This window comes from Gossypium hirsutum, chromosome D01, assembly GCF_007990345.1.
Source record: "Gossypium hirsutum isolate 1008001.06 chromosome D01, Gossypium_hirsutum_v2.1, whole genome shotgun sequence".
NCBI classification, from domain to species: Eukaryota; Viridiplantae; Streptophyta; class Magnoliopsida; order Malvales; family Malvaceae; genus Gossypium; species Gossypium hirsutum.
In genome coordinates this window covers 15,706,463-15,728,262 of record NC_053437.1, presented here as the reverse complement: position 1 = coordinate 15,728,262, position 21,800 = coordinate 15,706,463, and the positions used below count along the sequence as shown (strand labels likewise).

At 37.1% G+C, this 21,800-nt stretch overlaps 2 protein-coding genes across 3 annotated transcripts; both read left to right on the top strand.

The window, feature by feature from the left end:
* The first annotated feature begins 1,569 nt into the window (after positions 1-1,569).
* LOC107921709 (uncharacterized) lies at positions 1,570-2,970 on the top strand. Its single transcript, XM_016851533.1, has 4 exons — positions 1,570-1,923; positions 2,023-2,252; positions 2,442-2,574; positions 2,704-2,970. Exons 1-4 carry the CDS (start codon positions 1,570-1,572, stop codon positions 2,968-2,970), a joined length of 984 nt encoding a protein of 327 aa, XP_016707022.1.
* A 13,579-nt stretch (positions 2,971-16,549) lies between these two features.
* LOC107922124 (U-box domain-containing protein 44) lies at positions 16,550-21,065 on the top strand. Of its 2 annotated transcripts, none has more exons than XM_016851973.2 (4): positions 16,550-17,271; positions 17,902-18,456; positions 18,554-18,863; positions 19,262-21,065. In XM_016851973.2, the coding sequence occupies exons 2-4, from the start codon at positions 17,902-17,904 to the stop codon at positions 20,836-20,838; spliced, it is 2,442 nt and encodes an 813-aa protein (XP_016707462.1). In that variant the 5' UTR covers positions 16,550-17,271; the 3' UTR covers positions 20,839-21,065. The 2 variants fall into 2 exon arrangements, with proteins under 2 accessions (XP_016707462.1, XP_016707461.1); XM_016851972.2 differs by having other exon boundaries at positions 16,591-17,271; positions 17,898-18,456.
* Positions 21,066-21,800: the final 735 nt, after the last annotated feature.

Genomic DNA, 21,800 nt, shown 5'->3' with positions numbered 1-21,800 from the left:
CTGGCGAGTGCCATAAGTTGACTAGCGGCTCCTTTAAGTGTGGTTAAAAGGGACATTTTCTGAGGGATTGCCTAAATAAAGTAGAGGTAAAGTAGAGGTTTTGCAGACTCAGAGTTTAGCACCTATTTCTGTGCCTACTAGAGGCCGAGGTCGTGGTAGAGGTAATGCGAGACTGGTTGGGCAGCGGATTTTTGCTCACACTGTGGCCTCACAGGTTGAGTCTGGTGGTCCCACTCGGGTTCATACTATTAAGGAACTCGATGATCAATATCCAACTGATGTTATTACAGGTACATTCACTTTGTGATCTTTCCCATTGTTTGCCTTAGTAGATTCTAGATCTACTAGTATTGCACCAATGTCTATTGCGCCCTATCGCATGGCACTAATAAAGCTCAAGGAGTTAAAGATTTAGTTGCAAGAGTTGTTAGATAGAGGGTTTATTCAATCGAGAGTATCTCTCTAAGGTGCGCCGGTTTTATTTGTAAAGAAGAATAATGGTACGATGAGGATGTGCATTGATTATAGGCAGTTAAACAAGTTAACTATTAAGAATAAGTATCCCTTGCCTTGAATTGATGACTTGTTTGATTAGTTTCGAGGTGCAATAGTGTTCTCAAATATTGATTTAAGATCTAGGTATTAACAATTAAAAGTGAATGAGTCGAATGTGTTGAAAACTTCTTTTAGGACTCAGTGTAGGCATTATGAATTTTTGGTAATGTCGTTTGGATTAACAAATACCCCTGCTGCATTTATGGATTTAATAAACCGAGTATTCCATTTATACTTGGATCAGTTTGTGGTTGTCTTCATAGACGACATTTTGGTGTATTCTCGTTCTAAGAAGGATCATGACGAGCACTTAAGGGTTGTTCTACAAATTCTTTGGGACAAGTAATTGTTTGCAAAATTAAGTAAATGTGAATTTTGTCTTAAGAAAGTGGCATTCTTAGTCTATGTGGTTTCGGCAAAAGAGATTCATGTGGACCCAAAGAAGATTGAGGAAATTTTAGAATAGAAGCCGCCTAGGAGTGTTACTGAAGTTCAGAGTTTCTTAGGTTTAGTTGGTTACTACCGTAGATTCGTTGAAGGGTTTTATCTCATTGCTGCACCCTTAACGAAACTACTTCAGAGGAGTGTGGTGTTCGAATGGACTGATGAAAGGCAGAAGAGTTTTGATTAGCTGAAGGTAGTGTTGATAAAGGCACCTGTGTTGATTCAACCGAAGCCTGGAAAAGATTTTGTAGTTTATAGTGATGCTTCTTATTCGGGACTTGGTTTCATTTTGACGCAAGAGGGTAAAGTTGTGGCTTATGCTTCAAGGCAGTTGAAGACACACGAACAGAACTATCCTACTCATGATTTGGAGTTAGTTGTTGTGGTGTTTGCACTTAAGATTTGGCGTCATTATCTTTATGAAGAAAAGTGTGTAATTTACACTAATCATAAAAGTCTTAAGTACCTCCTCTCTAAAAAGGACCTGAGCCTTTAAAGGACTATGATTGTATGATTGAATATCACCCTAGTAAGGCGAATGTTATTGACGATGCTTTGAGTAGGAAGTCAATGACGGAGTTGAGAGTTACGTTTGCGCGCTTGAGTTTAGCTAGTGCTGGGGGTTTGTGTGTTGAACTTCAAGTGAGGCAAACTTTGTCGCAACAGATTAAGGAAAAACAACTGTTAGATGGTGATTTGTTGAAAAAGATTCGACAAGTGGAGCAAGGTGTTAAGGGAGATATTGATATTAATGCAGAATGTATTTTGAATTTTCGAGGTAGATTGTGTGTGCCACAAAATGTGGATTTAAGGCAAGTGATCCTTAACGAGGTGCATAGTAGTCCTTACCCTATGCATCCTGGTAATGGTAAAATGTATCACGATCTCCGTAAGATTTATTGGTGGGCTGCGTTGAAGCATGACGTTAAGGATTTTGTGGCTTGATGTTTGGTTTGTCAAAAGGTGAAAGTTGAACAACAATTTTCTTCAGGGTTGTTACAACCTATTGCGATTCTTGAATAGAAGTGGGAAAGGATTATTACAGATTTTATTTCGAGTTTTCCATTGACTCTGTCAAGGAAAGATTTGGTACGGGTTATAGTTGATCGATTTTTGAAGAGTGCGCATTTTGTAGCAGTGAGAACCAATTATTCGTTGCAGAAGTTGGCAGAGTTGTATATTGTTGAGATTGTTCGTCTTCATGGGGTTCTAGTTTCGATTATTTCTAATAGGGATCTGAGGTTTACGTCAAGGTTTTAGAAGAGTTTGTAAGAGGCTTTGGGATTAAAGCTTACTTTCAATACGGCTTATCACCCTCGAACTGATGGCCAATCTGAGAGGGTAATTCAAGTTCTATAAGATATGTTACGAAGTTGTGTGATCGAGTTTAGTGGTAGTTGGGAGCGATATCTGTCCTTAGCAGAGTTTGCTTATAATAACAGTTTTCAAGCGAGTATTCACATGGCACCGTTTGAGGCATTGTATGGTAAGAAGTGTAGAAATCCTTTCTGTTGGACAAAGTTGGATGAAAAGCGAGTTGTTGGAGTGGATTTAGTTCGAGAGACCGAAGAGAAAGTGAAGTTGAAATGCGAGAGGTTGAAGGAAGCGACAAATAGGTATAAATTTTATGTGGATTTGAAACATCGAGACATCGAGTTTCAAATTGGCGATAAGGTGTTCTTGAAATTTTCCTCTTGAAAGAAGGTTTTGAGGTTAGGAAGGAAGGGTAAGTTAAGTCCAAGGTATGTCAGACCAAATGAGGTTGTCGAGAGGGTTGGACCTGTAGCGTATCCACTCAAATTACCGCCAGAAGTTGATCAAATTCATGATGTTTTCCATGTGTCTATGCTTCAAAAGTATCTTTCGGATTCGTTACATATTGTGCCAGTAGAAGAGATTGAGGTTCAACCTAATCTCACTTTTGATGAGGAACCAATAGAGATTTTAGATCATGAAATGAAAGTGTTGTGAAACATAAGAGTCCCATTGGTTAAATTTTTGTGGTGCAACCATAAGGTGGAAGAGGCCATTTGGGAAATCGAGGAAGCGATGAGATGTTAATATCCGTATTTTTTTAGCTCAGGTAAATTTTGAGGATGAAATTCTTTTTAGTGTGGGAGAGTTGTCACACCCCCGAAATAGGGCTTCAGAGTTTTAGGGGTCTTTTAGGAATTTTGGCGTATATGAGCTCAGAATTTTGAAAGGTTGGTACTCAATAATGTTTTCGACAATGATTTTCATAAAGTTAAGTCAATTTTTGGAAATATGTTTTAAATGTCTTTAATTTTAGAAAATGGGACTATTTTGTAAAAGATTCAAATTTTAGAGCATTGATGTTGCAGTTTAGCCCATTTTTGAAATTGAACCCTTAAACCCTCCATTCCCAGTTTTGTTCACGATAGATTTATTCCCCATTGCCCTACCTGCCAACCCTTACTCCTCTTCACTCTCTCAATTGATTTTTAACTCCCAAACTATAATACTTTGAATTTCTATAATTTCCAAGCATTAAACTTCTCTAAATCTTTAAAAAATTACCCAAAAATCTCACCAATTCCATCATCTTCTCCACTTGTGGTTTTCTAGATTTACATCAAAAACTCGTTATTCCTCTTATTAAAGGTAACCATTCTCATTCTTATTAGTTTTTAATGTTATTGGGTCCTTAAAACTGAGTTTTTAGCCATTAAAATGTATGTTTTGATTAAAACCCGAAAATCGGGTCTTTAATGGTGAATTTCGAGTTTGTGGATAAAAACTTGGTTTTAAAGTATTTTTCAATTAGTTTTAACCTAATTAGAAGCTTTCTAAAGTAACTTTGAAGTTTCGTTAAGGATTTCTCAGGTTTTAATGAATTTTCGTTGTAATGGCCAAAACTTGTCGAAAAATTTTGGTACCTTAAAACTCGTAGTTTTGTGAAGTTTAAAGGTTGGGAATTAGTCGTAGATGAATGGAATTTGTTTCATACGAAAAGATTAGACATGGACCGTCGCACCTAAAAATAGGGCTTAGGAGTTTTATGGGTATTTTAAGAATTTTAGCCTTAGAGTGTTCGGAATTTTGCAACATGGTTTATCGGTAATGTTTTTTTTACTATGGTTATTAGAAAATTAAATAAATTTCTGAAAATGAGTTTTAAATACCTTTAGTTTTGAAAATAGGACTGATTTGCAGAAGAGTCAAAATTGTGAGTCTTTATGAAGCAATTAAACTAAATTTTAAAATTCAACCTAATACCTCCCCCACTTATATATATTGCATGTTAATTCTTCCCCTCCATTATATTTTTTTTTTCCTAAACTCAAGTCTTTTGATTTTCATCATCCTTACAACATTAAACCTCTATAATACTTCAAGAAAAACACCTAAAAACACCATAGATTCCTCAATTGTCAAGGTTGTGGGTTTTTTTGAGTTTTTAATCAAACACTCAGTTTTTTATCAACTATTCATCTTCCTATTAGTTTTAAATGTTATTATTCTTTAAAACCAAGTTTTTAGCCATTAAATTGGATGTTTTAAATAAAAGCCGAAAATTGGGTCGTTAATGGTGGATTTCAAAATTTTACATTAAAATGTAGTTTCAAAGTGTTTTTCAACTTTTTTTTAACATAATTAGAAGGTTTCTAAACTTACTTTGAAGTTTTGTTAAAGAATTCTTGAGTTTTAATGAATTTTTTAAAAAATAACCATAAAACATGTCGAAATTTTTGATATTATGAATTGAGTATTTTATTGTATTTTAAAGGTTGGGAATTATTCGTATGTGAATTATAAGATGAATGCATTTGGTTTTAGGCGAAAAGATTGAGTATAGACCAAGATATTTGAGTTTTAAGTTGGCTATGTTAAAGGTTTCGGTTACATAAAAACTTAGTTTAGGCTTATGTTTTGTATGCTTGTAATGAGTCCTTAACTGATTTTTGGATGTATTGTTGTGTGAATTTGTTGTGTTGAAGTTTCAGATTCGATAGAACCTTCTTCGAGTAGAGATAAAGGCAAGAAAAGCTAGTTTGAGCTTTCGGCTTTTCGACGAAAGCGTAATTAGTGAGTGTTTGGAATAATTACTTGCAGACATGATTCAATACATTATTTTGGAATTTAGTAGTAGCCTAAACCCCTACTCCAAATTTCGAGTGTAAGCTTTCTCATACCAATGTTATCTTGTGAACATAGTGCTTATGTGTTTGTGAATATGTGAAATGAAAAGAGATGCTATTACACGCGATATGTGGTTATGATAACTGTTGTGAAAGTGAAAATATGTACATGTTATGTATATGTTAAATGTTAGTGAAAGTGTTTTACTAAAGATGCAAATATACAATAGATATGCACGGATAATCGGTAAGTGATATGTGTTTGAATTCAGATATTTTGGCCTTGGGATTTTGCAATAATTGGATATAGTTGGTATGCCATAGGATTGTGAGTACTCACCTATATGTATAGTGATTTTGGGCATTGAAGCCCTGGGACATGCTGAAGGGATAAGGGAATGTAAGCTAAGCTCCATTGAATGGGACATGTGAGGGGAAATAATGAGAGTGCTAGCTTTATGCTTCACTTTTGGGACATGTTTGACTCTAGGAGTCTATGTTTGGTGTGTTGGAGATCTGCGTATCCGATGAGTGATGATAGAGTTCACTTTTATGTTTTATAGCTCAATTGCCAAATTATTTTAAAATGTATATATATGTAACGTGATGTATGCCTAAATGAGTATGTGACAATTATGCAATTTATCTATAAACCTATTTTTTAATATTGCGATATATGTTTGAATGTTAGGTGATTATATGCTTAATAGGATATATGCTTAAAAGTGAATATGTTTACCATGTAAAAGAACTAATAATATTACATGAGTAAGTACATTATGACACTAACTTGGAACTATTAAGGTTATGCAATATGGTTTTTTCATTAATGCTTGATGAACTGTTTGCATGGTAGTTCTTCTAGGCATTCGCTGAGCTTGTTAAGCTCACCCAGTCCATTCTTTAACCATTACAGATTAGTTGTGTGCTGGTGTGAACGGTGTGGTTCCTAAAAGTGATCCAAGCAAGACTTTTGCATTATTTCGTAGGTGTTCTATATTTATTTACGTTTTGAGGAATAAGGCAATGTGGTAGACTCGTTACAACCCTGTTGATTTCTAGACATTATGCTGGTTTTTGGTTCAGTTTATAAGGATTACATGTTATTGTGATGCTTGGGTTCATGAACATGAGAATGGATTAACTCTACTTGCTCGAACTGTTAATTAGGCTGTTGAATGATTATTTGTCGAAGTAATTTATGTATGATTTTTAGAAACTAAATTGGAATGGATTAGTTACATATGTATGCTCATTTTTGAGGTCTGGAGCAAAGGTATTGATAATCGGGTTTTAAAATCAATACCTTTTGTGTTTTGAAACGTGCAGGAAGTCAGAATAGAGATTTGGTATCGATACCTTTGCTCGAGTATCGATACTCGGGGTAAATTTATTGATACTTCACGACAGGTACCAATAATTTTTGAGACTTTGATTTTTAATCGAGAAATAGAATGCAAGTTTGGTATCGTTTTTCTAGATGGTATCGATACCACTTAAAGAAATTATCAATACATTTGTGTTAGTATCGATACCTACGGACCTAGTTTGAGAATTTTGCTGAATTGACCTTATGCATGTATTATATGTTTATAAGACTATTCAATATAAGTTTAGCACGTGATAATGATAACTAGCTAGTATGATTGACTTAAGAACGATGCGAATAGCAAACTGATAGATGTTTCGTTGGAATGAGCTTTTACTTGTTGGTTACGACATGAGACGGTGGTGTGGCATCCTGATATTCGGGCTTGGCAATCAGGCTGAGTATAGCGTGTTAGATAGACTTAGTTATTCAAATTTTAAGCTTGTCGTGCTAAAGGTTTTGGATAAAGAAGAGTGCATCTTAGGCTTCTGTTTGTGGTTGTGGTTGTTTGAGGTGAGTTATTAACTGATTGTTGATTAAATATATGCGTGGTTTGTCTTGTTGAAGTGTCGGACTCGATAGGACCTTTAAAGGGTAGAGATAAGGGAAAAGGGCAACATGTCTAAGCTTTCGGTTTTTCGGCAAAAGTAAATAGTTTGGTGAGTGTTTTAGAATTGCTACTCTTAGATGATTCGTTATGTATTTGGGAATTTAGAGGTAGCCTAAACCCCTACTCTAAATTTCAAGTGTAAGTGTTCTCGAACCTGTGATTAAATGTGAGATATGTTTGTTTATGAATTTGTGAAATTGTGAAATCATGAACATATGAGATGCTATGATATGTGCTATGAGTTTATGTTTGCTGTTGTGGAAGTGAATATGAGAGTACATTATTCATGCCTTATAACAGAGATTACATTGTGTTAATAATATGGAAATGCAGCGAATATGTGCGAAAAATAGGTAAGTAAATGTGTGATATTAATATGGATATTTTGGCCTTGTGACTTAATGAGATCGTTGGATATAGTTAGCATGCCATAGGATTGTGAGTACTCACTTATTTGTGATTGTGATATATGGGTGTTGAAACCCAAGGACAATATTGGAGAGATAAGGGAATGTAAGCAAAGCTTCATTCATCAGGATATGTATGTGTATGGTGTGATGGAGATCCATGTATCCGATAAGTGGTAATAGAATCCACTTTACGTTTCATAATCTCAAGTGCCAAATTATCATACACTTTGATTAAATGTGATTGTATGTAATTATATGTGCTTATATGTGATTGATGTGTGTCAGAATATATATATGCCTAAACATTCATATAAATAATGTGTAAAAGAATGCATGAAATATGGCTAAATATGTGAATTATGGAACTTAGTTAATGATGTTTTGGGAATATGTTGTATGTTGTTTGGTTGATGCATGATGACTTGTTTGAGTAGTGGTTGTTCTAAGTATTCACTGAGCTTGTTAATCCCACCCACACCATTTTATCCCTTGCAGAGTAGTTGCATTCTCGGTGTGAGTGGTGTGGCTATTGAGGGATTGATCCAAACCATTCTTTACTCATTATAAAAAGTGTTTTGCTTATTCTAGTTTTAGGAAATAAAAAGGCAATGTGGTAGATATTTATATCGGTTTGTTAAGACGTATTTGGGATTATTTTCATATAATGTATGTTTAGAAGCATGTGGACGTGGATATGGTATTCAGACTATTGTTTTAGACATTTTGATGCTTATATGACTAGGTGAATGAAACACGATCTTTAAGGCTTGAGTTTGAATGATTTAAATGCTCTTATATGCTAAAATGTTGTAACCTGAAGTAGAGGTATCGATATCAGGGCTTTTAAAATGATACCTCTGTATTTTCAACAGTGCAGCAAGTCAAAATTTAAATTTGGTATCGATACCTTGGCCCAAGTATTGATACTCGAGGTGTAATTATTGATACCTTACGAAAGGTACTGATATTTTCTGATGTTTTGAAATTTGGCGAGAAATTGAATGCTAGTTTGGTATCAATTTTCCATGTGGTATTGATGCCTACGTAACACTCCTGGGAAAATTTGATAAGTGGTCTTAATGCACGATTAATACCTATGTTATGTTATTTTATGAATTCTTGGCATGGGTTATCAACAAAAAGTGAATGTATGGTTTATAATTCATGATAATGCTATGTTATTATTAATAAAAAAATAGATGCCTGAGAAATAACATGTCGTTTTAGATGAACAAGTAGTGAGACGGTGGTGTGGCATCTCAATATTTGGCTTGGCGTCCTGACCGAGTATGGGGTGTTACAGGTGGACCCCCAGGTGATCGTTCACAAGTTGAATGTGCTCCCAGAGGCAAAACCAGTTTAGTGGAAGATGAGGAAGTTTGCTCCACAGGTGGTGGAAACAGTAAAACAAGAGGTAGCTAAACTGTTATCGGAAGGTTTTATTAGGGAGGTTGAGTATCCAAATTGGGTGTCGAATGTGGTTATGGTGAAGAAACAAATGGCAAATGAAGAATGTGTATTGATTTCACTAACCTCAACAAGGCGTGTCCTAAGGATAGTTTCCCTCTACCTTCGATTGATCATTTAGTTAATGCCTCTGCAGGTCACAGGTTCATGAGTTTCATGGACGCTTTCTTAGGCTATAACCAGATTCTGTTGGATAAGAGTGACCAGGAAAAGACAGCTTTCATCACCGAATAAGGACTTTTCTATTATCGAGTTATGCCTTTCAGTCTCAAAAACGCAAAAGCAACCTATCAAAGATTAGTGAACAGAATTTTCAAAAACCAGATAGGGCACGGACTTGAAGTCTATGTGGATGACATGTTGGTGAAAAGTGGATCTATGGAGGAGCATGTGCGAAACTTATTCGAGGCATTTGTAGTTTTGAGGGCCCACAACATGAAACTAAATCCTAAAAGGTGTGCTTTCGGTGTGTGAGCTAACAGATTCTTGGGCTTCATGATTTTAGAAAAGGGAATAGAGGTAAACCCGGACAAGATCTGCGTGATCTTGGAAATGCTTTCCCCGCGAACAGTAAAAGATATTTAACGCCTCACAGGTAGAGTCGTGGCACTCAACAGGTTCATTTCCAGGATGTCGTACAAATGCCTCAATTTCTTCAGGGCCTTGAGAACCTCTTTCTTATGGATTGAAGAGTGTCAGGCAGCCTTTGAAGAACTAAAGTTGTACCTTACCTCTCCATTGCTTCTAAAGTCACCACTAGTGGGAGAAACCCTCTATCTATATCTGGCTACCTCGGAGGAGATAGTTTCAGTAGTGTTAGTCAGAGTAGAGGATGTTTGCCAATTTTCAGTGTCTTACATCAACAAGGTACTCTAAAACGACAAACTAAGGTACTCAAAAATAGAAAAGTGTATCTTCGCTTTGATTATTGTAGCTCTTAAGTTGCATTGGTACTTTCAGGCTCATCCAGTCGTTGTCATGACTAATCAACCTATGAAGGAAGTTGGAAATATGTACTATCTTTTGGGTTTCAAACATCCAACAACACTGCAGAGTATGAAGCTTTGATATCGAGACTACAACTAGCATGCCAACTAGGGGTGAAGGATCTAGCCATCCACACAGATTCACAGTTGGTGGCAAAGAAAATGAATGGTGAGTACGATGTAAAGGAAGCGATGCTAAAAAAATATCATGCAATTGTAGCCCAATTGCTCACAAGATTTGATAAAGTCCAGGTTAAGTAGCTCCCAAGAAGTGACAACACACATACAGATGTTTTATCCAAATTAGTATCCTCTGTTGTCATTAAGCAAAGAGGAAAAATCCAGATCTAGCATAGGGATACCCTGAGCTATGATCTGCCACAAGTTTTATGCGTAGATCAGGAGGAGACTTGGATGACTCCCATAGTTCGCACAGCCCAAGGCACACAATATAATCTGGAAAAAAATGGAGCTCGCAATACTACAATGCAAAGCTACAAGGTATGTCATTATTGCAAACTAAAAATATCTAAAATATTCATACTGAGTGAATTAGATATCTGAACACTAAGTAGATATTTGTCAATTTATTCAATTACATGATAGATTAAAACAATTTATTGTGTCCTATAATTGCTAGGTATACCTTTTTAGATGGTATATTATATAAAAAGGGGTTTTCGTATCCACTACTGCGATGTTTATCACCACCTGATGCTGACTATGTGATGCGAGAAATTCATGAGGGTATTTGCAGTGATCATTTGGGTGGAAGACTACTTGCCCAGAAAATCTTCAGACAAGGATATTACTGGCCTACAATCCAAAAGGATGCACATCGGTTGGTTCGCACGTGCAACTCTTGCCAGAGATATGCCAAGGTACAACGGCAACCACTAGAGCCTCTTCAGGTTATGTCAAGCCCCTAACCATTCGTGTCCTGGGGAATAAACATCCTTGGCCCGTTTCCAATAGCCACGACACAGAAGAAGTTTATAACGGTGGTTGTAGATTATTTCACCAAGTGGATTGAAACTGAAGCTTTAGCAACCATTATAGAGAAACAAATGGAGTATTTCTTCTGAAAGTCAATTGTTTGCAGGTTTCATTACAGACAATGGTACACAGTTTCAGGGAAAATTCAAAAACTTCTGTACTAACCTTCATATAGCTTTGGCTCAGAGTTCAATTAAAACACCACAAAAGAATTGGCAGGTAGAAGCGATAAACAAGAAAATTCTAACAGCTGTGAAAAAGAAAGTTGGTGAGGCCAAAGGCACTTGGTTAGAGGAGCTACCATGAATTTTGTGGGCTCTGCGAACTACGCCCCACACTACAGCAGGAGAAACAACTTTTTCTCTTGTTTATGGCATAGAGGCTGTAATCCCTACTAAGATTGGCATGAGATCGCACAAAACCCAGTGTTTTGATGAAGAAATCAATTAGGAAGCCATCAGGCTTAACCTTGATTTGATCTATGAATTCAGAAAAGCAGTAGAAATCAAGAACGCAGTGGGTGCTCAACAAGTAGCTCGTTATTAAACCTCTAAGGTAAAAAAAAGCAGCTCCAAATAGTCGATCTTGTCTTAAGAAATACTGAGGCTAGTTTTCCAACTTCGTAGCAAGGAAAAATGGCTCCGAATTAGGAAGGATCATACAATGTCATAGAAAAAATTGGTTTTGGAATGCGCGCCACCTCAAAAAGTACTATGTATAATTTTTTACTCTTTGAATAAAAATATTTTCCTCACATACACTTGTACTTAGTATTATTCAAAGGTTTTTCAGTTTATGATCACAACCTCCAAAAATAGCTAGCGGACCTATATTCTCAGCTGATATTCTAAGAACTCGCAGCTCTAACACAGCTAGTGGACCTACGCTCTCAACTAATGTAATAAAGGTTTTTCGATTTATGATCGCAACCTCTAAAAACAACTAGCAAACCTATGTTCCCAGATGATATTCTAAGAGCTTGCTCGCATCTCCAACAAAACTAGCAGACCTACGCTCCCAGCTAATGTTATAAAGATTTGTCGGTTTATGATTGCAACCTCTAAAAACAACTCTAAAAGCTTACAGGCTCAAGCTCACAACTCTAACACAAGTAGCAGACCTACGTTCCCAACTTACTGTATAAAAGTTCACACATTCGAGCTCGCAGCTCCAATGCAGTTAGTGACTCGAGTTACACTAAGTTGTTTAAGGATTTTAGATAAAGCAGTTTGAAATTTACTCAAATTAAAAATTTACTTAAGTTCAAAACATACTTAAGTTCAAAAATTCACTTAAGCCTAAAATTTCTTTAATTTTAAAACATGCTTAAGTTCAAGGTTTGATTAAATTGAAAATTTTGCTCGAGTTTGCAGAATGATAGAATACCATAACACTGATAACTAAACTTCAATTTTTCTTATTAAGATCATAATAAGAGTAAAACATATTTACAATCATTTAAGGCGCATCATTCCCCCTTCAAGATCCCTAGTGATCTCATCTTCCCTTTCTACAACTTCAATATTTTCAACAGGTGTGGTGGTGATATTTTCATTAGTAGGCATAACGATCGACTCAGAAGGACCTTCATCAAGGTAAAAATCTTTTGAGTTCTTCCACTTTGATGCAAACTCATCCCAACCAACTCCCGAAGGGAAGTGAACATCAAAACAAGGTTTATCCATATCTACCTCGTAGAGGGCGTCAAAGTCAACTTGGCAAGCATTGAAGGGTCCAACCACAACTTGAATATGCAGAAGAATGTTGGACTTGTGCTCAGAAGTGAGATTACTCATGGTTTCTAAAGTCTTCTTAATTTTTTTAAAGGCTTTGACTTATTTGTGCTTTAACTCGCCATTGCAGCTTCATACTCAGCAACGACTCGACTCACAGTTTCCTTGTGCTCTTCAATAGTTCTCCTTAACTCAACATTTAAAGCCTTACTTCTTTCTCTTTCAACCATAACCTCGCTAGATAATTCATCATTTTTCACTTGTGCAACCCTCAATTTCTTAACGAGCTCTTCTTTTTACTTATAGAGTACTTCGTTTTCATCCCTCATCTTCAAGTATTGCTCCCGAGTGCTCTCAAGATTTTCTTCGAGCTATTTCTAATTAGCCTATGCCCCAACAAGATGTTCGTCAAGGCCCAAACTAATCACAATAGCCTTGGCCAAGAGAGCTTGCAGAAAGGAATTGAGTTTCGATAAATTAAACTTCTGCGAACTCCCTAATGACTCACTGGTACACATTTTCCTTTTTATAGCTTTTATCACAAAAGCTTTCCACTTTTCAATCATGTTTTGCAACTCCCTTGTGCTTAAATTCCCGCGACCTAGGACCAGCTCGCCATCATCTTCAGCAGATGGCTCATCAGCGAGAGGTAGAGGAAAAAGAGAAATACAAATAGGAGCAAGAGGAAGGGAACTACCACGATAATAATAGGAGAACTTTTATGAGCTGTAGAGTGTGATCTCGCTGAGGGAGAAGTATGAGTGGTGGCCATCACAACAAAATGTCTAGCATGGTTTGCCCTCATTTTACGGCGAAACTCTAACCTGCCACTATCTGCTTCCTCTTCGCTGCTGGTAACCACGTTAACATCCCCCATTTCAATCCTGCGCTTCTTGCACATGTCCCTCAGAGCAGCTCGAAGGTTCATAGCTTCATTAATTTCTCGCAATATACTGGTAGTTTCCTCATAATCGCTTCCTAAACTGCGAGCTGCATCTACACCACCAACAATCTCAGTATCAATAGGAGCAATTATCAAATTAATATTGGCATCGCTTTTTGCCCGTGATAAGACCACCAGAATCTAGGGTCAATACCTCATCCTATAGTAATTGTAAAAGAATTTCTTGGGTTCCTCTTTAAATCCTGTCAGGATTAGACCCAAGTCATCGTGGGCATCTTTGGCTATATAGGGACATGTCCGTCTTTCAGGGTTTGCACCTAAGGCATCAGTAACTTTTCTGCTGTCACCTCGTCTGTATCTATTAGGACTAAGGCCCTCTAAACAATATCAAAATATGTTTCTCACGGTTATAAGATCTTTGATAACCAATAAACTACTAGCACGAAGCCTTTCCAACTAGGCTGAACAACCATTTGTCCCAACGGTTCGCCTAAATGAACACATGTCTATACTTGGCGTGGACCACTCTGTAGGAAAACTAAATCCATCTACGAGCCTACATCTCACCCTGATATATTTTCCCCTGTTTAGCCAAAGATTAGCACATTTGTTCGCAATTATGGCCTTGCCTTTATCATGGGGAGAAAAATAGTAAAAGCCTGATGAGCTACCTCGATTTTGGGCGTTTAATAGATATAAGCTTTGGAACACTGCGAGCTATAGTGCTTCATTACGTTAGCAACAATCAATAAAATAAACCATCGCAATCCACCAAAAGAACCCGCAGAGTTGATCGCGAGCAATCTGGTAATCTTGAAGAAAATGACAGAAGAAATGATGTAAAGGCAAGTAGAACCCCACTTCCAGAGCATAGAGGGGGAGTAGGAAGCTGCCATCACTAGTATCACTAAGCCTGTGAGACCCATCAGGGATGGAAAATTTGTAAGCAAAATTGGGGATTCGAATCCCTTGTGCACTCAAAACTCGACTCATTTCTTCCTCTTTTGTAGTGTAAACAAAAAAAATTAGCTTCTACAAGAACCTTCGAAGCATGCGCTCGCGGTGGACAACTAAGAATTATTCGACCACCAGCACATTTTATTTTTAACATGTTTTTTATGTAGAAAGAAAAGAAAATGATAGAAGATGTTACCTTGAAGAAAGTCTCGATCAAGCTTGTTTGCAGAAAATGTTAAGATTATAAGTTTAGATTGTAAGTTTAGGGTTTCTAAAAACCCCCCATTTTAAATAAGTTTCTCTTTCCCGCGTTTGGACAATTCAAATGACCGAAGAGCACCAACAGCCAGATATAAACGGATGTGATCCACCTGTACACGTGACAAAGTTAACATCACGTCTCAGTGGTCGTTGCATATTTAGCAAGGTTGTATAAATGTGAAGTGATGGCTCTAAGAAGCGCCACTTTATAGCCCTCTTTAAACCTAATAGTGGAGACTAGATTTTTATGTGCTTAAGATCACCAACCCGAGAACTAGATAAGGTCTGGGTCGTCCACCTTAAGTTCGCAAAGGGAGCTCGCGGTCTCAGTTCACACATGCCACGGGGTGCTCACAAGGGGAGCCTGCTGTCTCAATTCGTATATGCCCAATGAGTTCCCATGTAGGGGCCACAAAGTCCAATAGGCAGCCCAGAACAATACACGTGTCCTACATGCATAGAGTCTACTAAGAACGTTAATTCCATGAACAGTAACCATGTATATAAATATTCGATTGTCCCATTTAATGAAACACAACAAAAAATTACTCAACAGTACTAAAAGTTTCTCCTTAGTACTAACCTAGCTCCTAATACTCTTGGCACAACTCCTTGTACAACACTTGCCATTGAAATCCAAGTGTTTGGCTAGACAAGTGTTCTCTACATTACTATTTTGGATAGGGTAACTTCAGTGGAAATATTTTTTATGGGTTAGTTTTGGGAAGTGGTGATGTTTGAAAATCATATAACTTGATAGATAATTTCGATCATGTTTCCTATTATTTTCTTCCATCATTTATGTCATTTCTCTCGTTTGTTTTCATCATCTTCATTAAGTCTTAGATATAGGAAGGGATAGAGTATTTGAATTTCCAACATTCACTATGATTTTCAATGAAATTTAAAGAAAAAAAAAGGTAGAAAGTGTCACATTACATGTAATTGCTTCCCCTTATTAGAGTTTCCAAAACATAAATGGTTATTTTGTTATGGTAATTAAGCGTTATAAACTAAAAAAATGAAGTATCATGGAGAGATGATAAAGAGAAAGATCAAGGCAGACTCCGAAGAACAAGTGCGGTGCTAGATGATAGTTGTGAAGATGATAAATGGCTAAGGATAGAGATCATTGTGGTGGTTGTAGTGATTGTAAATGAGAAAATTATAAAAAGAATGTAGAATGCTCAAGTTTGTCAAATTACCAAAAGGTCTCGAATGAAACATTTGAACCACTATTTGTAGCATTTCTAAGATAGCTTATGTATATATATATCATTTAAGTATAACTCACATACTCACTCACACATACAATTACATTATCACACAAGTTAAATTTGCGAATTGCTCCCATATTTTGGAGATGGGATGATCACCCTTGGCCAATGGGTACAATGTTGGGTCCAGCATTTTCATGATAGTTATAAAAAAAGATCATATTTTATAAAATGTGAGAGAGATAAGTAAATTAATTTAAAAGAATGTATGATAAAAGTGAAAGAAATCACATTAATATAGTGAACAATAAGAAAGATATTGAGTATGATGATGGTTGTAACCCATTTTAAGAGATTATAAGTTTAAGTGCAAGTTACACAATTGCTTTGATAAATTTTTGGAAAGTGCATTCACTTCATCTATTGCACATTAGCGCAAGTGCATTGTCAGCCCAACAAAGACGGGAAATGAAGCACTTGCGTTTATGTTTGAAAATAGTATTGCTATAAATAGGTGTAATAAATTAAAGTAATTAGTGAGTAGTGTATTTATGTTTGAACAGATTTTTACTAATTGAGCACATAGATTGACTTTGAAATAGAGTTGAATCAATGTTGCTCTTAAAATACATCCCCCAAGGCAATGGCAGCCACCCTCCCTCTATCCCTCCGGTTGCAGTTGTATCATTGGATACCAAGCAAAATGGCCAAAAGTAAAAGCAAATATATTTCATGGTTTTTTTTTCTTCTTTTTTTTTTGGGGGGGGGGTACGGTTGGAGCACTGATGGGGGAGTGGGGTCACCGGAGGTTGAATGGTGAGTTGGTGCCTCCATTCCATACGCCCCCCCTTTCTCTCTCTTTGGCAAATGAGATGGGATGACTACTGTACTCGTTTTGGGTCAACTTTTCCTATTTTTCCAACTCTTAATCTTATTTTTTAATTTTAATTTTAATTTTAATTTTAATTTTCTCCACTGCTTTCTTTCGTTTCTTCCTATTCCCATTTGTTTTTTTCTTCTCAGCAAAAGAAGAAACCCCATCATCAGCACTTTCAACATCAAGATCCAAACCCTAATTCAAATTCTTTCTAAACTCCCCCGATTTTAATCATTTCATGCAAGTCAAACACCTTATGGGAAGAATCCACTTCGCCCCTTTATTCCAACCTCAGTTGTGCAGCGATTTTTCGAACTAGAACTAGAGTTTTGTCAAACGCATCCTTCCTATTCCTTTTTTGTCTCTCTTCAAAATCTAAAAAAGGGTATTACTCCTTTCTTACCTTCTTTCTTTCTTTAAATCAGCTCTGAGTTGCAGCTGTGGAACTTGCTGCTTTTCTAATCTAAATTTTTCTCACTTTATATTTGGTTGGTGTTAAGTAGTTGCTACTTCTTTGATTTCCATTTTTTCCACTTAGATTCTAATCTAATTTCATTAAATTCATTGCTCAGTCGACTTCCTTAATTTAGATTTGGAAATTGAGCTTTGGGATTTTGTGATGGGATTTTTTCCCCTGTATATATGTATTCTGTAATGCTTTATTTCCATGTCTTAATTCTGATACAACCAATTCTAGATAAGCACTTAGTTTCTCCTAGTATCCTGCATCACCTTGGCAAGCTAATGGAGGGTTAATATTGGAATCGTGTTTTTCATACACTCTTTTTCCATATAAAAACATAGTGTTGTTTATGGTCACTCTGTAGCTGCTTGAATTTGGTTGAACCTTTGAGCTCTGATTTTGCTGTTTCTAATTGTACCCTGCCTGCCTTCTAAAGATTGTTATCTCATTGGTTATTCAGTTTGTTGTTGTCTCTGTTAATAGTATAAGTTTCTAAGAAGCTGATTATTTGTTAAGCAATTTTGTATTTTGTGTGGTGACTATATAAGTCAGATGGCTGGGAGCTGGGACGGAAGTTACGACCCTGGCAGTCAGTCAGATGATAGCCATCATTTTGAGAGACTGCACATAGAGCCCCTTTATGATGCATTTGTTTGCCCTTTGACTAAGCAAGTTATGCGTGACCCTGTGACGTTAGAAAATGGCCAAACATTTGAACGTGAAGCAATTGAAAAATGGTTCAAGGAATGCAGGGAAAGTGGAAGGAGGCTGGTTTGCCCATTGACCCAAAAAGAACTGAAAAGTGCGGATCTAAACCCGAGTATCGCTTTGCGGAACACCATTGAAGAGTGGACTACTAGGAATGAAGCAGCCCAGCTTGATATGGCTCGTAGATCATTAAATATGAACAGTTCAGAAGATGATGTTCTGCTGTCTCTGAGGTTTATCCAACGTATCTGCCTAAAGAACCGATCAAATAAGCATGCTGTACGCAATGCTGATCTGATACCTATGATTGTTGACATGTTAAAGAGCAGCAGCCGTAAAGTTCGGTGCAAAGCATTGGAGACACTCCTTGCAGTGGTCGAGGAAGATGAAGATAATAAGGTTGTTCTAGGTTTGATGTTTTCCTGTTGAGTGACAATGAGATCATTGTAGTGTATGCATCCAGGACTGGATTATTAACTATTGCATTATTTTTCAGGCAATATTGGCTGAGGGGGACACTGTGCGCACAATAGTTAAATTCTTGTCCCATGAACAGTCCAAGGAGAGGGAGGAGGCTGTCTCTTTGCTGTATGAACTTTCAAAATCTGAAGCCTTGTGTGAGAAGATTGGTTCTATTAATGGAGCAATTCTTATATTAGTTGGAATGACCAGCAGTAAATCTGAGAACATTTCAACTGTTGAGAAAGCTGATAAAACTCTAGAAAATCTGGAGAAGTGTGAGAACAATGTCCGACAGATGGCTGAAAATGGTAGACTGCAGCCTCTTTTGACCCAGATTCTTGAAGGTGCTTTCCCTTTCCTTGACATGTTTATGCTTTTGCTAACTTGCTGCCAGCATACTGGTCCTCCATTTTTTTGGGGCGGAGTCATGTACTATTGGCTTTGTCTTTGTTTCATTGAAAAATTTGATGCTCCCTTTTTTATTATACCTGCAAACGTGCTCGTCAATACACTATTTGTCAGTTGACTGCAGATCATTTTATGTAACAATGATTGCCTTCTAGTGTTCATATATAGTCCTTAGTTCATTTGTCCTGACCCTGTAACTTGCTAGTTATTTCTTGCTGCTCACTCTGGGATGAAATATTTGAGCTGGAAGTATTTTATGTTTGACCTTTGACATCTGAATTTTCATGCTAATCATTTACATTGCTATAGTTGATGTAAAATGATATTGCTGCAGGTCCACCTGAAACAAAGCATTCCATGGCTGCATATCTTGGTGACTTGGTTCTGAATAATGATGTGAAGGTACACGTTGCAAAAACTGTAGGTGAATCTCTAATCAATATCATGAAAAGTGGTAACATGCAATCAAGAGAAGCTGCTCTGAAGGCACTTAACCAGATTTCATCTTTTGATGCAAGCTCGAAGGTGTTGATTGAGGCAGGAATACTTCCTCCTCTTGTCAGAGACCTCTTCACTGTTGGTGCAAATCAGCTTCCCATGCGACTTAAAGAAGTCTCTGCCACAATTCTGTCCAATGTTGTAAACTCAGGATATGATGTTGACTCCATTCCTATTGGGCTGGACCATCAGACTCTTGTTTCTGAAGACAATGTCCATAACTTACTTCATCTAATCAGCAACACTGGTCCACCAATCGAGTGCAAGCTTCTTCAAGTTCTAGTTGGACTCACCAATTCTCCGACAACAGTTCTGAATGTTGTTGCTGCAATTAAAAGCTCTGGAGCTACTATCAGTTTGGTTCAGTTTATAGAGGTTCCACAGAAGGATTTGCGGATGGCATCCATAAAACTTCTCCAGAATCTCTCTCCTCACATGGGTCAGGAATTAGCAGATGCACTACGTGGAACAGTTGGTCAGCTCAGCAGCCTAATTAGAGTCATATCAGAAAATACAGGAATTTCTGAAGAACAGGCAGCAGCTGCTGGCCTCTTAGCTGAACTCCCAGAGAGGGATGTGGGCCTCACAAGGCAAATGCTAGATGAAGGTGCTTTTCAGTTGATCATCTCTAGAGTTGTTAAAATCAAGCAAGGAGATATTAGGGGCACTCGCTTCGTAACACCATTCCTTGAAGGACTTGTTCGGGTGCTTGCAAGGGTTACATTTGTCTTATCAGATGAGCCTGTTGCTGTTGCTCTTTGCCGTGAGCATGGTCTTGCAGCGTTATTCGTTGATTTGCTTCAGACCAATGGTATTGACAATGTCCAGATGGTCTCTGCCGCAGCTCTGGAGAACTTATCTCTAGAATCCAAAAATTTGACAAGATTGCCGGAGATGCCACCACCAGGATTTTGTGCTACTATATTTCCATGTTTCAGCAAACAGGCCGTTATAACAGGATTGTGTCGCGTCCACCGGGGAACATGTTCACTTAAAGAGAGCTTTTGTCTTTTGGAAGGACAGGCTGTACATAAGTTGGTTGCTCTCTTGGATCACACCAACGCAAAGGTGGTTGAAGCAGCACTTGCTGCACTTTCCACCTTGTTGGATGATGGTGTTGATATTGAGCAAGGTGTGTCCGTTTTGTGCGAGGCAGAGGGAATTAAGCCCATACTTGACGTGTTACTCAAGAAACAAACAGAGAATTTGAGGAGAAGAGCCGTTTGGGTTGTAGAGAGACTTTTAAGGAATGATGATATAGCCTATGAAGTTTCTGGAGATCAAAATGTGAGCACTGCACTTGTTGATGCCTTCCACCATGCGGACTACAGAACCCGGCAGATTGCGGAGCGCGCCCTGAAGCACGTTGACAAGATCCCAAACTTCTCTGGAATTTTTCCAAACATGGGATAAGCTTCTTGTATTGCACGCTTCTCATGCATATTTGGGTGAGTAGCAACGTGTATGTAGTTTTTATCCTTTTGTCTCCCTACGTGGATAGTTTTGAAAGTAGATATATTGCTGTATATGTGAATGGATTTCCCACTTGTAGAGGGTTTCAAGAAATTGTTCATTTGTTCTTAATGATGCTATTTTCATTGACCTTCATTTCTTTATACGAACTACTATTGTTTTTGGCATTGAATGGTATAGACCTCTTTAGTTCTTTTATTGCCTTTTCATTTTTATTAACACTTTAGAGGCCCCTTTTGTGGAATGAATGAAAGGTTGGGATAGCCATTTTACTAGAAATTAGATAGAGGTAAGCTCCCCTCTAAGATTAGCAGTGTAATCGAGTCGAGCCGAGCTCCAATACCGTTCAGTTCGAGCTCAAACTTGATATTCAGCTTGAGCTTGATCGAACATCTATTTTTAAGCTTGAACTCGGCTTGAGATATAATTGAACTACTCAAGTTCCAGCTCAATTAAGCTCGTTTACCAATTTTTATACTCAAGCTAATAATTAAGCTTAACATAATTTAATAATATAAAAATATGAATAAAAACTTTATCGAGTCAAGTATTATTAAATTTGAATTCAGTTCGATCAATAGCTCAAGTTTAACTCAATAATGACTGAATCAAATTCTAACTTTTTTCAAGACAAACTCAAATAACTTCCGAGCACTAGTCATATCTAAAATGAATGTCAGTATTCATTCATTTAATGGACGCAGCAACGGTATTTTATATGTGATAAGCTCATTCAATCAATCCTTAAGTTCAGCATTGACATCATTCAATCAATCCTTAAATTTCTGAATTCAAGAATAGTGATGCTTTTTGATTCTCAATCTCCAAAAAAGCACATTTTTTCTATAATTAGAAATGAGAAATGATGCAACTTGATCTAAGAAAACATAAGGACAAGAATA

Coding starts and splice junctions, on each gene's coding strand:
- LOC107921709 (XM_016851533.1), top strand. CDS start 1,570: ATGACGGAGTTGAGAGTTACGTTTGCGCGCTTGAGTTTAGCTAGTGCT. Junction 2,253..2,441: donor GATCTGAGGTTTACGTCAAG/GTTTTAGAAGAG, acceptor TTATAATAACAG/TTTTCAAGCGAGTATTCACA. Junction 2,575..2,703: donor TTCGAGAGACCGAAGAGAAA/GTGAAGTTGAAA, acceptor TCTTGAAAGAAG/GTTTTGAGGTTAGGAAGGAA.
- LOC107922124 (XM_016851973.2), top strand. CDS start 17,902: ATGGCTGGGAGCTGGGACGGAAGTTACGACCCTGGCAGTCAGTCAGAT. Junction 18,457..18,553: donor AGGAAGATGAAGATAATAAG/GTTGTTCTAGGT, acceptor ATTATTTTTCAG/GCAATATTGGCTGAGGGGGA. Junction 18,864..19,261: donor TTTGACCCAGATTCTTGAAG/GTGCTTTCCCTT, acceptor ATATTGCTGCAG/GTCCACCTGAAACAAAGCAT.